Below are 15,868 nucleotides of genomic sequence, written 5' to 3' on the forward strand. Positions count from 1 at the left end.
GATTTTCATTAACGCTTATACTTCGCACGAGACAATATACTTATTCAAGGAGTTTTTTAGTAAAATAAACCGGGAAAACTAACATAAAAAGGTTCGCTTTTCGAATTGTAGAAAAAAGAAACAACTATGGTTTACACCGGCTACGAAAGCAACGGATTGCAAATTGCTGACGAAACTGGTGAGTTTTTCCGGAAAATGTTGGTGAGTGTAGTTTTCAATTTCCCCGGGACAGAATGGGTGCCATATGGCGAGGCCGGTGACTGGGAGCAGGGCCTATCCGTTTACGATGGAGTCGAACTAATGAGCGGCGATGAGCAGGAGCTGCAGCCCTCCTTGAACCGGGTGATGAGCCTCATTGACTACGACCTGGCCATGAAGCATCCACTGGAGCACACCTGGACCCTTTGGCACTGGGAGAACGATCGCACCAAGAGCTGGACCGAGATGCTCAGCGATGTGACCAGCTTCAATACTGTGGAGGACTTTTTTAGGTCTTAAAAAGAAATCTCTATATATTCTCCATATTATACTAATTTATTTTGACAGTGTTTACTACTTTGTCAAGCCCCCATCGGATCTGAAGATATTCAATGACTATATGGTCTTCAAGGAAGGTGTTCGGTGAGTTGGAGATGCTAGTTGCATCTGTAAGATTTTTATTTATATTCCCATTTAGTCCGATGTGGGAGGATGATGTAAACAAGGAGGGTGGCCGTTGGATTATGCTATTGGACAAGGCCTCCCGGGGCTTCATAGATAAAATATGGCATGATTTGGTAAGCCACTTATCTTGTACCATACAATTAAGATGAATGTATTCCCTCCCAGCTTTTGTGCATGATTGGGGAGTGCTTCCAATACTCGGACGAGATATGTGGAGTGGTCATCAACGTGCGCAATAAGGCTAATAAGTTATGTGGGTATAAGAACGATTTCTCTTTTAGTGGGTATTACTAAGAATCCCTTTTGTTAACAGCCCTCTGGACCAAGGATTCGCGCAATGTCCAGGCCATTCTGTCCATTGGCCGCCAGATGAAGGAGCTGCTGCAGCTGGGCGAGCTGGAGATCCAGTACCAGGTGCACAAGGATGCCATGGTGCAGCACGGACCCAATGTGCACTCCATATACAAGTTGTAGGATAACCCATCGTAAATGCCCAGTTCTCGGCTAGAAATGAGCATCTACGATCGCACAGAAGCTACGCAGATGCCAAAACATTTGTCAAACTCACATTTTATCCACGCACCAATGCTTTCTGAGATGAACAGCGCAGCGGTTGTAGCATGAATAAAGCATTGCATAGAGAAATAGAAATATAAACTAGTTGGCCACGTTTCGTGTGGTGTCCCCAGGCAAGCGGAGTCGCCTCACGTATTCCCTGCGAGAATGGGAACCACTCGCGCTTCACTACGATTATCCTTGGCGTCATAATTTTGGACGACTCCGCCCATCCTTTAACGGCCACCATGTCGCGGCAAGTGCTTATGTGTGTGCGACGTCCTTTGCTGCTTACAGGGCTTTTGTTTGCCCTGCTGCTGCGCATAGCAAATTGTGACCAATTTATGGAAATATGCTAGGGACGCATTTCCCTCCAGGAGTGCGAAAGAGTGCTGCTCTCTTGGCAGGTTTTTCAGAATATTTAGCTTTGTTATGGGTGTGATAAAGGATAATTATTTTAGCCTTATAACTGAAATATTTTAAATTAATACATTGGTAATAAGAGAGATCATATGGGTCCATAATATAAAATATTAACTAATATATTCTAATATTATTACAACAATTTTGTAGAGAGTTGGGATTTATATAAAAAAAAACATTTGGCTGATTTTTAAATATTTATAGAAATAATTTAATATACTCAGGGCTCCAACAATTATTTAAATATTTTAGTTCTTATAAAATATTCTAATAATTCGGACAGCTGGACTGTCATCACTGTCGCCCATGCGACTCGTATGATTTGATTGCTGTAATTTGTAAGGATTTTGCTTTTATTGTTTTATTGAATTATGAAGTGGCAGCCACCAAATGACTGAAACGTGATACACTGTACACGGGGTTATGACAGTGCCAATGGAAGCGGATCCCCGACATCCTGACCACCCCTTTGGCGATGCTTGGATACGAGCTACGAGCAGGATTCCTTGGCGCAAATGAATGCATGCAGTTATTCGGTCCGTAACGTGAATTGATATGCCAACACGTACGTGGATTTCGGGGAGCAGCCGGAGGATCTGGGAGATCTGGGGGACAGGTAACAAGCTGGGATATGGCAAATAGTTCGCCTCGAGTTTAGCACTTAAAGCGCAATTTAATAACCGCTATAAAAGGTTTTCCCCTCGCCGGAAAAACAAAAGCCAGCGGGTAGCCAGCCATCCAGCTCTTTTCTTTGGCAGCGGGAAAGGCGGAAAAGGGGAAAAGCAAATAGGGGATAACTGGACAAACACAAACAGAGAATATCCGGCAAAGCGCAAAGGGCAGCCAACTAATGTTGTAGTTTTTTTTCCCATATTAAATGAAATGCAAGCTTAATTGAAAAACGCTGACTTTGCTGCACAGGAAACAATTTTTAAATGGATATTGTGGAAAAAAAAATCGAATGCTATTTATTTGAGTGTTGTTTTTCTTTGCTACGAACAGAACTTAATATAAAACTATGATCAATATGATATTGGTACGCAGAATCTCAATTTTATATGCTTGAAATGTAAACAACAGGCCAGTTTGAATTTCAAATGCGACTTTCTCCACTCATAAATTTAAATTAATCGATAATGATTTTCGCCAAAATCAAGTATAATTTTGCTTTATTTTTTTAATTACATTTTTAATATTTTTCATCTTTTTAAATACAAATGAAAAGCTAGCAATTGTTTCAGGTTTACAACGATTTCCTTTTGCGTTGTTTTCTCAGGCTCCTGCTTTGCCATCCTCCTGTTGCCGCTTTAAGGACAATGTTGTAGCCTGTTGCAATTTTAATTAAACAAAAAGCGTAAAATGTTTGACCATTTCCACCGTTTCCCCCTCCTGATTGTCCCCCCTCTCAGAATCGGAATCCGTATCATGCGATTTTCCCTCCTTTGGCTGTGCTGCTGGGGTTCCAATTGTCTTTGGCACGTAAATTTTCTTTGCCAACAAGCACGAAATTGTTTGTCCCTCCGCTGGTGTCCTGTGTCCTGTCGTCCGGAGTCCTGGTGTCCCTTTTGCGCTGCAAAACAAATTAATTGTCTGTTTTTCACATAAACTTTTGTCGGTCTCCAGTTGCCGCTTGGCTCCCGGCTCTCAGCTCCCAGCTGCTCCTCCCGAAGCTCCATCTTCTCCAGCTTGAGGTCCTGCGGTCGTCCTCGCCGCCTCGGTCTGTCCAATTTTCAGCGCTCTGTTTGTTGCGTAAATTGCGGCCGTTCTGTTCGTAATGGCCACTCCCCCGAATTTCGCCCACCACCTACCGCCCCACTTGAATTTCACTTGGCCGTCGCTTAGCTCATTTGCTGCACATCACTTTTGTCGCGGGGGTTCCGTTTTCATTTTTGTCATAATTCAAATGTAATTTCCCAGACACCCACCCATACACACATACTAGAAACCCCCCTCCTGTCGCTCATAATTATTTTTTGATTAAAGATACCACTCTCCCACTCCAAAAAAGACATTGCCAACTTGATGTTCGGAAGCTTTTCTTTTGTGCACTACTTTGTGGGGGAAAATTGTGGAGCTCAACAAAGAGAAAAATGCTGAGGAAAGCTCTTGAATTTAAAATTAAATTTCATTTAAGTTTGGAAATATTTTTCTAAGAAAATTAAGTGATTGATGCTGGGATCCAGGATTTTTAATATATATTTTTACCACACCCTCTTTTCCCTAGATGGATAATGTTCCTTTTTTTTGTTTCTTTCCAAGTCAGAAAATGATTTTCCCAGCTGCAAGCTTCATTTTCAGTTTATTTATTGGCAATTCATACACTAGAACTTTAAGTGCAAAAGGAGAACTGGGAATGCAATTAAAATAACGAATAGTGGAAAATGCAATAAACACTCCTCGATTGGCAATCGGGCGGCGAATTAACCAGATTAACTCATCGATGGATGCTGAAAATCTGTTTGCCACTTTGCCGGCCATATGACAAATTCGCATCTCCCAAATGCAATTAAAGGCATTTGATTTGGGACAGATTAAATCGAAACATTTCGCCAGAAGAAGTAATGTGTATGTTTTTGTGTGTATTTTGTTGGCAGTTGTAGGCGATTTGCATTTTAAAATAATGACTACATAAAAAACTAGTTAAAAGTTGACAACAATGAAATGTCAAAAGCGCTGGAAAACTTTATGCTCCATCCCCGAGACTCGAGTCGGGTAAACTTTTTTGTGTCTTTCCGTTTAATGCGACTCCGGCCCGTAGACCCACCTATTTTCCCAACGAAAACCCCAACCCAAACCCATCCCATTTTGCCAGCTCTGCGAAAGCCTTTTACCCCTTTTGTTTTGCCCGAACAATAACAGCAAATTTTTCTAAAATTTCATGTCGCCCTCTTGCCACCGCCCACTGCCACGCCCCCCAGGCTAAGCCCAGCCCAAGCTATTTGCAATTTAACTTTTTCCCCCTCATAAACATGGGGGCATTTGGGGGGTTTCTGGGGGCAAGTCAAAACAGGGACACGTAGCCCAACTCGGCTTTAGTTTTTAGTTGGCTTTTATTAACTTTTGTCTATGTCTCTGTGTATTGTCTGTGTATTGCCCCTGTGTGTGTGTAGGTTGTGTCTGTGTGAGCTTTCCACTTATTTTCCTTTTTTTTTGGCATTAAAGTTGCACAATTACCGAGATTTGACACTAAGACGATGGCGGGGCAATGGGGGATTCCCACAAACTGCTCGACCAATTTACAGTAGTGCTCAAATTTCAAAAAATCAACAAGGGAAGCCACTCCCTCGGGCTGTTTGCCACCCATCTAGCCACCCATCGTTCTGGTCAATTTAACTTCGAAGGCTTAGGACCTTAAGAGGTGCTCCTCTTCCGCTTCAAAGCGGCATCGGTGTTCCTGGCTTCGACCAGCGACTGATGGAAGTAGTCGGGCGGCGGTGAGATGTGGATTTTCCAGAAGAAGGCGTTGACGAAGTCGCTGGTGATCGTGGTCCGGATCACTGCATCCGCCATCATCGCGTAAATGCCACTGGCCCGCAGCTGCTGCTTCCGGATGGCCATCAGGCGACTGCCCCTGGTGGCCGGATCGCCCTTGGTGTTCTTGGCCACCAGATGGTACAGGCTGCCGAACACCTGATGGAACAGGGTCTAAGGGGGTGGAGGAAGATATTAGGGCGATGAAAGAGTAACAAACGAATATCAACTAATATAAATGAAAATATGAAGTTTTGTAAGGAAAATATAATATAACAAAACCTTACAAATTGAGGCATAAATGATGGAGTGAAGTATGGAATAAAATAAATTAATAATAATAATTAGGAATAAATAAATATATATAAATAAAAGATCTTGCTAGATACAAATTAAAAAATTAAATTTGAATAATTTATTTCATTTAAAGATAAGTTTTTAGCTAACTAATATATAAAATATTTTATCAAATTTAGTTATTTATTTATTTATGCTCTGGTTAATGAATTGCTTACAATCTATACTATTTTATCAAATTATTAGTAAAATGAATATAGGCGGAATCAGGCGATGGAAACTTGCAATTTTCGATTAAATAAAGACTGGTATAACCACAAAATATTACAAAAAATTAATTAAAATTATTAAATACGAAAGGAAATATTTCTTTCAGATAAATTACAAAAAAAATATGACAATAAAATATAATAATTCGAAACTACGTAGTTTCTACAACTAAGAAACCAAGACGGATGCGAATAAAGTTTTTGAAAATCTAGAACGAATAATAAAAATTGCAAAAATTAAGTATCTACTCACGGTGACGATTAGGTCGGCGATGCTCATCCGCTGGAAGTCCAGGCCGCGCTTCTCGGCGGCCATGACGAAGGCGAACTTGACGGAGGCGGGCAGGGCGAAGCAGTGGCACTGCTGGGCGCTCAGCAGGCGGAACAGCAGGATCATGCTGTTCAGGACGATCAGGCAGGCGCCCGGCGACGAGTCCTGCCGCTTGGGCACCAGGACGGCCCACTCATCCGGGTTGGAATCATCGCCATCGGGGGTCACCAGTCCGTAGGCGATCCAGCGATTGCCCATGGGTGCCTTGAAATACGTTGGCAGAGGCATTTCGGCGCCATCGAATTCCACGGCCAGAACAAAATCGAAGCGGATGAAGCGCTGCCGGTTGCTGTTGCGCTCGATGGCCACCACCTGGTGGACGAAGGGCACCTGGTTGAAGCTCAGCACCGAATACTTGAGATCGTAGACCCGTTTGGTACATGAGGAGGTCACAGACTTGAGTTTGGATATAGCGTAGTGTAGTTCGCTCTGCAGAAGAAGGTTCATGCACTTGACATTCACCGCATTGCCGAAGAAGAACGGGTGCCGATAGTTGACCCTGGTGAGGGCCACACTGCGTCTCTCCTCATCAAAAGTGGGCACCACAGCCACCGGCAGGCGGATGGGCAGGAAGATCTCAAAGTTCAGCGGCATGTCCAGGTACAAGTTGTTCACATAGGCGGCTACTCTTGGTGGGATTATAGGTGAAGGAGGATCTTTAATAAGAAGCACCCACTTACCCGTTTTGTGCAGCTGATCCAGGTGGTCCTTGAAGACCGCACCATCGTTGTGCAACTGCTGCTGAATGGCCGCGGACAGCATGCGAGAATCGTGGATGAAGCGCTGGTGCCGCTCCTTTCTCACCGTAAACTCCAGGGCCAGATCCTCCATCACATACATGAAGTTGTACAGTGCCATGTTATCAATATATTACGAAGGCGTAAGGGAATAAGTTACAAAGTAAAGAAGTACAAGAACCAAAGAGTTATCACAAACTTTTCTTAAGAAAGTCTCTTTATCGAGAATAAAAAATCTTCTACAACTTTTTTTTTTTGACACTAGGTTTCGAATGAAAAGAAACTCACTGCTACTGACATTTACTACGTTTACGCTATGAGAAACCCTGAAGCAGAGATGTCACCCCAGAATAATTACTCGAAATTATGCAGGGTTTTGTAGAGCAGAGTAGTCACCCCAGACATATTATTTTAAATTGAAATAGAGCTCAGTAGAGTTACGTAGTAAACTTTCGCGTGTTAACGAAATCATTTAGTACTTACTTATAATTTTGTTAGAATCCGCATCGATTAACCTGGGGAAGCCCCCTCCCCAACCGCAGAAGAAAAATTTAAAAAAATATGTGGTATTAAACAAGAAAGGAAGCTAGCTTCGGCAAGCCGAAGCTTATATACCCTTGCAGATCATTCTATTAATTTACAAATCGCAAAAATGTTAAATTTCTTATTATTTCACATTAATTTTTCAATCGTTTCTATCACAGCTATATGATATAGTAGTTCGATCTTTTAAAAATTAAAATCGAAATTCGGAAATATTTCAAAATAGTCATATCCCAGAGTAGAAGGGAATATAATAAAAACCAACAAAGATATAATTTTTTTCCCATTAATTTCCATTTAGTTTTTCGACCGTTCCTATGGAAGCTATATGATATAGTGATCCGATTTAAAAAACAAAAAAACCGAAATTCAGAAATATATAAAAAAACAAGAAGGGAAGCTACCTTCGGCCAGCCGGAGCTTATATACCCTTGTAGATTAAAGAATGCTTACTCGGTACAGTTCCAGGGATTCCAGATTCAGCGTTTCAATTTATTTAAATTTTGTTTTTAAGTAGTCAAGAATCAAAACGCCTACTTCCTACAAAGTTACAATGAATTTTCTTATATTTGTTTGAATATTCCTATGGGAGCCTTAAGATATAGTGGTCCGATCCGGCTCGCTCCGACATATGTACTACCTGCAATAGAAAGAAGACTTTCGGGAAAGTTTCATCGCGATTGCTTTAAAACTGAGAGACTAGTTCGCATAGAAACGGACAGACGGACAGACGGACATGGCTAGATGGACTCGGCTATTGGTGCTGATCAAGAATATATATACTTTATGTGGTCAGAAACGTCTCCTTCACTGCGTTGCAAACATCTGACTGAAATTATAATACCCTCTACAAGGGTATAAAAACACCGGAGCTAGAATTTTTTTACGTTTTTTTTTTTTGATCCTTCCTATGGGAGCTATAAGATATAGTTGTCCGATCCGGTTGGTTCCGACAAATATACTACCTGCAATAGAAAGACGACTTTTACGAAAGTTTCATCCCGATAGCTTTAAAACTGACAGACTAGTTTGCGTAGAAACGGACGGACAGACGGACAGACGGACATGGCTAGATCGACTCGTCTTGTGATGCTGATCAAGAATATATATACTTTATGGGGTCGGAAATGTCTCCTTCACTGCGTTGCAAACTTCTGACTGAAATCATAATACCCTCTGCAAGGGTATAAAAAGCAGGGCTGTGAACCCATATTATTTTTGCATGGGTTCGGTTCGGGGTTCAAACCTAATCGACAGATAATGTTCCGGTTTGCGAACCGGTTCAATGATGAGCCGGAGCAAAGTTCAGGTTCGAACCAGGGTTCAAAAAAATTTTTTTTTAATGAAATAATAAAGTCAACATTTATTTCCATATATTTTCATTGAAATATGTACCATAACATTAAGACTTTTAAGTAAAGTTACTAGACTTAGGATTTATAAAGTGTTTACCAGTTAAGGCAAAGAGTATGCTCTTTTTTTAATCATGTAATTTTAATGTGGACATACTGCGAAAAGTTTTGGAAGATGATAGTTATATATTATTAGATTGTTTGAGTTAGATGCAGTCATTGCATAGCCAAAAAAATTTGCGCATTTTTATTTCCCTTAGTAAATAAACTCTATGTTAATATGATCAGAAAACCCCCCACACTGTTGAATAAAAAAACACGAACACACAAAATAAATTTTTCGTGAACCGAACCATCAAAAAAAAAAGTTCCGGTTCGGTTCCGGCTCAATTATAAAAAAAATCGGGGCTCCGGTTTACGGTTCGGTTCGTTTTCTAAAAAAAAGTGAACCACTCCGGTTCGGAGTGGTTCAGCTCCGGAGTGGTTCACAGCCCTGATAAAAAGTATGCAAAATAGCATTTTTTCGTACCCAAAAAAAGAATCCTGCTCCCGCTAATAATAATATTAATAGCTGATTAAAGAATTGTTTTTTTTGGCTAGTCCTTGTACTATTCAGAAGGGGTTATCAGATTTTTTGGTTGAAAATTAGGATAGGGACTGGGCCTTATTAAAAGCTTAAATTTTAATTGTCATACGAGGCATTGAAATAAATTTAAATTCTTAAAAATGTTACTAATATTTTTGTAATTAATATTTTTTCTAAATTAAATTAAAACATCATATGCCATGGTTCTTAAAAAGTAGCCCTCTCGCTCTTAAAAAACAGTGATCAAAAAACTCGCAACGCGAGAGAGTGGCAAGAGATTCTCTGTGAATGAAACCCGAATGGAATCCAATTTACTACGCTTTACTACGCTCCTGTTGATGCCCATTCGGATGGGGATTCTGCGCACTGTCCCCAGCATCCACTGCCAGGTGGGCGGCGGGAATCGAGGGGGGAGGGGGCACCGATGAACGGGGGTGGTGCACATGGCCACTATGGCAACCTGCATCTGCACAAAAATCCTGCGGGACAGCGCAATCAGGACTCAGTTGCTGTTCGACGTTGCTCGCGTGCGGTTGTTGTCTGCTCCTTTTCCCTTGGCAAGCGAGTAAGTGCTGGAGTGCAAGCGAGACAGGGCGAGGTGTGAGGGAGAGACAGAGAGACCTGTTATCAGAGGGAAAATAAAAGAAGGAAAATAACACCGAAGAGCGCGCCGTCGCAGTTGTTGTCGTTGTCAGTGTCGCAAGTGCAACTCGCAATTCGCAATTTGCGTTGCAACAGCAACAAGAGAAGCGGCAAACGTGCGTGCCATATACACATGGTCCCCGTATATACAGTGCCGGTCGAAAGTGTATTCGTGTTTGTGTGTGCAACGTGAGCCGGCCGTTAAGACAACGCAAAAAAAAATCCGCCAAGTAAAAATCCCGCCTGATAATGTTGTGTTTTAATGAAAGGTGTTGTCGTTAACCCTCCCGATTTTTCCTCGATTTTTCCCCACCCATCGCCGAACATTTCGCCTTGCATGCGCGCAAATTGAAAATAAATTGAATTGCAACAACGTGCTAAAATCTAAAAAAGAAAATCAACAAAAACAACAACTGCAAGAACCTTGTTTCTGGCTCTATTTTTTCGAGTTTGTTGCCTTCGCCCCGAGACAGCCACGTATAAAGTGGAAAAGTGCTTCCCCTCGTGAGAGAAAATTGCATGCAAATTTGCTTAGCTGCTGATGGCTTGACGGGCAGATAAGTGTGTTTTATCAAGCAATTGAATGGGTTTATTTGGGACAGTTTAATTTGGGAAGGAAATGGGTGAAACATTGGTGGTAATATACCATTTTAGGCAAGAAGAAAAGTGTTATTTTAAAGTATAATATTTGGAATTAATAATAATGAGAAATATTAAAGCAATTTAGTTTTGATTTATATTTTTATGGACCAAAAAGTAAATGTAATTTTGGTTTGGTTATAAAATGTGTTCAAAATCTGATCAATATTTTTTCTATTTATTTTAATGTTAATATCTGATAAATATTTTATTTTCATTTCCTTATATTTGCAGAATATCAGATGGCAATTGAAAATTATTTTCGAATTAGTTTGGAAATGTTGTCTTAAAATTTAAATTAAAATAAAAAATGCGACTATAGTGATTACTTGATAAAAGATAAAAGTGTTAACTTTCCTAGAGGAATTTGTTTTAAATATGAATTAATTTCGACTTTGCAAGAATGTGAAAGGCCTTCTTTAAGGTTTCCTCGCATACCTGCACTCTGTGAATCCCCCAAGAAGTGCTCCATATGGCCGTAGTCATTTTCAGAGTTCGCCAAGTCCTGGGCTCATCAATAAGGCATAATGCAATCCCGTTTCCTGACTACCTCGGCTGTGCCGTGAGTGCCCAGCTTCCGTGGCTCTGCTCCTTGCCTTTGGATCCTTGCTGCTTTCCTTTCATTTCCACCCCCTGCGACGACAAGCTGAAGACACGTTTAGCAACGCTTTCGCGTAGCAGGCGACCCCCTTTTCTGGTCCTCTGGCCTTCTGGTTCGCTGCTGCTGGCACTCTCGAGCTTTCTGCTAATTGCCGCTTAATTGTTTGACATTTTCCCCGTATTGTGTTGAGGGCAAATGGCATTTATTTATATTTCTTTTGTGCCGGGGCATCTGGCTCCTTGCTCTCGTTTCCTTTCGTTACGTTACGTTTCGCATGCAATTAGCTGTGCTGCGTGCACCCTCTATGTACTCCCTCTATATATGTATAGGTGTAGTTCCTATATAAAACCAAGACCGGCCGGCTAATGTGGTGAGTGCGGAGGGGAGGGCAGGCCTATTGATTTTATGAACGAAAACTGCAGGCTGCCTCGTGAGCGGGAGAGAAGCTGCAACTATTTTGGACACTGCCGCCATGACAAACTATAAATCTGTCTGTGCCGGCATATACTCGTGCGGATACTCACTCGCTGCCACACTATATACCCATGTTGATATATATATATACACTCGTATCTGGCATATCTGGCTTATAGTGCACTGGCTGAGCTTTTGTTGTTCCTGCGCTGCACACACAAAATTTATCGATTGCCGCATACACACATGTTGTCGCATGTTGCAGCCTCTGCGGCTGATGTGTAGTAGTAAAAATGGCTCGTATTTCATGCGTTGCACGGTGCGGAAGTGACCGCACTCACACACACACACACTCGTGCGTAGTAGTTGTAGTAATAGTAGTTTGCCGGCATCCAGTTTTGGTTTATTTAAATTTTCGGTACTCTCTCCTCTCTATATATGTATTGCTCTCTCTCTCTCTCTCGCTTTGGGGAATTATGTACTTTTGGGTGGCCAACAAACTGCAACAGCTGCCCGCAGTGCGTATACGCAATTTTTGAATTGCCCCACGCTGCGTATGCGCAATCTGGCGCTAAAGCAGCAAAATATGAACCCTGCCGCTGACATTAATTAGAAGGCGGCACAAGTTTCACTTTTACACCCACCGAAGCTGATCCATCATTTTCCACAAAAGTCACGTACGATTTTTCTTTTCTGGGGCCTGGAAACTTTCCTTCCTGCTTGCTTGCTACTTTAACCCAGAGAGAGGAAAGGGGTTTTGGGGGCTGTTAAAGTTTTTTCCGTAACAAATTAAGAAATCACTTTCCCCCCCTTCTACCATTTTCCCATTTTCCTTACATATGCAGCGGAAATTGAGACAAGATTGTCGGGGGAAAAGTTGCCAAAAGTTGAGAAATGATATTTTGCCTGGCTTCATATTTTATTCATTCACCCAACTCGCTTTATGTTTATTTATGCAGGCAAACATGCTTTTGATTGGCGTGTGACATTTTAAGCGCGGGCCTGGCATTTCAAAAATTATTGCTGCGGGTCGACTGCTCATGATTGATGTGCAGCCAGTCTTATCCAAAGTTCCGCTGAGACACGCGAACTGGGAACTCGAAGTTGATTTGATTGGCAGCTAGAGTGGAGAAGCCTTGTAGCAGGCAGATAGAAATAATTAAAAATGGCTAAAGTTTTCCACTTGTGTTATTTCTAGCTTACCCAGTAAAAGAGAAGGAAAAATATCTGCAGAATTTCGGTAAATTTACAACTCACATTTGCATTTCCCTAGCCTCATCATTATTTTTCGGTTTTCCAAATATTCCTGGGTGGAAAAGCTGAGTTTTTCCTTGTTTCCCATTTGGTACATATTTTACTTAACCCAATATTCGGCTCGTTAGCCAGGAGGAAACAAAGGAGCATAGTAACGGGCCCAGGAAAAATCACTGAGCAACCGGCAGCTACGGCGAAAAACAAAAACAAGAGACCAGTAACCAGTAACCGAAACGTGTTGGCATCAGCTGCTATGTGGAAAAAGTTTATGACTTTAGACCCATTTTGTGTACATCCAAGTGAACCCCCCCCTTGCTGAACTCAATTTTTTCCCCCCATCTCGAATCACGGCAACGTGGACTTACCTTGGGCCCGGAAAATCTGGGAAAGTGGAGAAAGCTGGGGGCAGGAGCCTTCTTCTTCCCTCCTTCTGTCCGTCTGCTTGGCTGCTGTTTTTAAATGATTTTTATGTGCACTTCAGTGCAAGAGGCCCCCTTCCCCCTGTGTTTTTTCTATGTAGTCCGTATATATATGCATATAATTTCTTGCACAATTTTGTTGCTGGCTTTTCATTTCACAGTTTGTTATGCATTTCAGGCTCTCTCTCTCCGTTTCGCTGGTTTTTCGCTGGGCTTGTTCGTTTGTTTGTTTGTTTGTTTGTTGCTTCATGCCTTTGCTCTATTGATTTTCCTCCTTTTTTTTAGTTACGTTTCTATTTCCACTCCTCTGCTTTTTTGTGTGTCTGTTGCTGCTGTTTGTTTGTTTGTGGCCAGCCGGTCGGCCAGTGTTACAATGCAACAGACGACAGCCGGTCGGCCATTACAATTCCAGCTCGCTGTCCAGTGTCCCCGAGCCTCAATCCTATAGCCTCCATATCCCATAGACCCTGTCCCCTGCCCTTTTGTTTCGCCAGCCGAGATTCCCATGCAGAGGCCCTTTGCATTCTATTGATTTTCTGTGCCTCTGCCAGCAGCCGCCAGAGACGCCGTAAAAAGTCATTAGCGAAGGGGTTTCGAGGGGGAAGCAGCCTGAAACCAGGCCCTCGAGTGCATAATGGCACAATTTAAATACGGCTGAGGAGGGGAAGGAGATGAGGGCAGCGGGTCTGCCATGTGAATGAACCGTGAACTATGACCGGCTGTGGCAGCTTCTGGTCTCCTTTGCTCTTCTGCTCAGCGCTTAAAGTGTTGAAATCTCGCATGTGGGATGCTGTAAGGGGTTTAAGTAAGTCCTGGTCTGGGAAAAAACGTTTACTTGGAGATTTCGTAATTTCTTTTAAAGGAATAAGCGCCAAAATGTAAGCCATATACATTTTATACGATATAAAAATGGTTTAGTTATTAGTTATTAGTTATTTAGTTATTTTACGTTTGTAAATAATTTTAAACACCTGAAACTTTTTGTATCGTTTATTAATTTAAATGTTCAGATATTTTATAAGCATACCAAAAGTGTTCGTTTTTATTTCTCCAAATATTATTTTATGTGCCGAAAAGTATGCAGCGAATAAAGTATACTCGTCTTTCTGTGGGAATTCATATCACTTTTGCATTAAAAATATATTGTTGCATACTTTTAGACACCTATTTTCACGTTTAAAAGTGATTTTAAGTACCCAGCTTTTTCTGTGGCACACCAATGAAATCATTTTACAAAATTAAACTTATTTATTTGCCAATGTAATATACTGACTATGTTTAAAGCATGTTTTTAAATCACTAAACCAATAGCAGCAGAACCTCCTTAGAGGTAGAAAAAACACATGCGTCATTCCCTTCGCTGTTTACACGTGACTTTAGCAGGTCGCACATGTTTTCTATTTACCCACGCAAAACAATAAGCTGAAAGCCATTTGATTTTGATTTATTGACGCACGTACCGTGCAAGGGAGTAAAGACGGGCGAATGGGGGCATGCAACAAGCGAAACAGACTCCAGACATGATAGAAATCCATGGCATAATGATTATCTATTAAAATAAATCACGTATTTGGCAGACGATGGCTGCCATACGGCGGCAGGCCAGACGAGAAACGAGAAAAGTCCGGACTGCGGAGCCGGCCAAGCGTTGAAGTCTATAAATTGCACTTGTCTTGGCCTCATCCTATCCCCATCCACATCCCCACTCCCTATATCCCACATCATCACATGAGATGGAGATGGTTTTGGGGAAAGGGAAGCCTTTAATGCATTTACCCGGCACAAATTGTCACAGACAGAGGGCCCAAGAGCGAGCAGACAACGTAGAGTGTAATATAAATAAATCGAAGCTGACTTCAAGTGTTTAAGCCGTTGGCAAAGACGCCTAGGAAGCGGTTCAAAGGCATGGCGATGAAATTGGAGAGGAAGCCGCTTACAAAGGCGGCTCAAAAGAGTATTCCCACTTTGATGCAGTCGTACGCCATTTGATTGGGTCGCAGACAGAGTTTGCTCAACCATCGGAGACCATTTAAATGTTTAATTTTATGTCTAGTCTTTCGAACGAATTTTCAAGGGGCAATTCTATTTGATCTTTGATCACTACCAATGTGCTGCCTTCAACGCTGCGTATACGTAATATCTCCGTCGGTAATAGAATTGACTTTTGTACCAACTTTTGTAACGAAAAACGATTTTACATTCGATTAATCATACTGAAATCATAATGATACAGCATTAAATTATTTTAAAATTATTTTTTTATAGAGATTTCCAGGTTATTTAGTAATGCGGAACACGGAGTGCAATTCTTCGCCGGTAAAGCTGCTTAGGCTGGCAGTTTTGATTTTCTGCTGTCGCACTTTAAACTAATTGCCAGCAATTTAGCAAATGTTGGCAGTGCAATGCGGCGTATGCGTAATATTTATGTCTGTTCGCCTTTCGCCATCCGTTATCCTCTATATCTCGTATACGCCGTGTGTGCGAGCGAGTCTGTATCGCTCCGCTCTTTTGTTTGCCAGTGTTGTCGGCATGCCCAGTGCGCACATTTGCCGCATAATTGCCAAGTCATGATTTTTTACAGACCAAGAAGGAAGAGAAGAAAAAAAATATACAACAAGTAACGAAGGAAATAAACGAAGCATTTTCAGCAGCATTTTCCTCCCCTCTTCTGA

General features: G+C 41.7%; 2 protein-coding genes across 2 annotated transcripts; one reads left to right on the forward strand and one right to left on the reverse strand.

Annotated features, from left to right (window-relative positions):
* LOC108067360 (eukaryotic translation initiation factor 4E3) lies at positions 1–1,320 on the forward strand. Its single transcript, XM_017156338.3, has 6 exons — positions 1–178; positions 233–491; positions 547–621; positions 677–776; positions 829–916; positions 977–1,320. The coding sequence occupies exons 1-6, from the start codon at positions 127–129 to the stop codon at positions 1,135–1,137; spliced, it is 735 nt and encodes a 244-aa protein (XP_017011827.2). The 5' UTR covers positions 1–126; the 3' UTR covers positions 1,138–1,320.
* Positions 1,321–4,689: 3,369 nt separating this feature from the next.
* On the reverse strand, positions 4,690–7,021 carry LOC138913140 (uncharacterized). The gene is made up of 3 exons (XM_070215673.1): positions 6,690–7,021; positions 5,932–6,632; positions 4,690–5,286 (listed from the first exon to the last, which is right to left on the reverse strand). Exons 1-3 carry the CDS (start codon positions 6,865–6,867, stop codon positions 4,993–4,995), a joined length of 1,173 nt encoding a protein of 390 aa, XP_070071774.1. The 5' UTR covers positions 6,868–7,021; the 3' UTR covers positions 4,690–4,992.
* Positions 7,022–15,868: the final 8,847 nt, after the last annotated feature.

The sequence above is a fragment of the Drosophila takahashii genome, chromosome 3L (genome assembly GCF_030179915.1).
Source record: "Drosophila takahashii strain IR98-3 E-12201 chromosome 3L, DtakHiC1v2, whole genome shotgun sequence".
NCBI lineage: Eukaryota > Metazoa > Arthropoda > Insecta > Diptera > Drosophilidae > Drosophila > Drosophila takahashii.

Bases quoted from the DNA above. Each gene is read 5' to 3' on its own strand.
- LOC108067360 (XM_017156338.3), top strand. From the start codon at position 127: ATGGTTTACACCGGCTACGAAAGCAACGGATTGCAAATTGCTGACGAA. The intron at 777-828 runs GTAAGCCACTTA...ATTCCCTCCCAG, and splicing joins ATAAAATATGGCATGATTTG to CTTTTGTGCATGATTGGGGA. The intron at 917-976 runs GTGGGTATAAGA...TTTTGTTAACAG, and splicing joins CAATAAGGCTAATAAGTTAT to CCCTCTGGACCAAGGATTCG.
- LOC138913140 (XM_070215673.1), bottom strand. From the start codon at position 6,867: ATGGCACTGTACAACTTCATGTATGTGATGGAGGATCTGGCCCTGGAG. The intron at 6,633-6,689 runs GTAAGTGGGTGC...CACCAAGAGTAG, and splicing joins GGATCAGCTGCACAAAACGG to CCGCCTATGTGAACAACTTG. The intron at 5,287-5,931 runs GTGAGTAGATAC...CCACCCCCTTAG, and splicing joins TCGCCGACCTAATCGTCACC to ACCCTGTTCCATCAGGTGTT.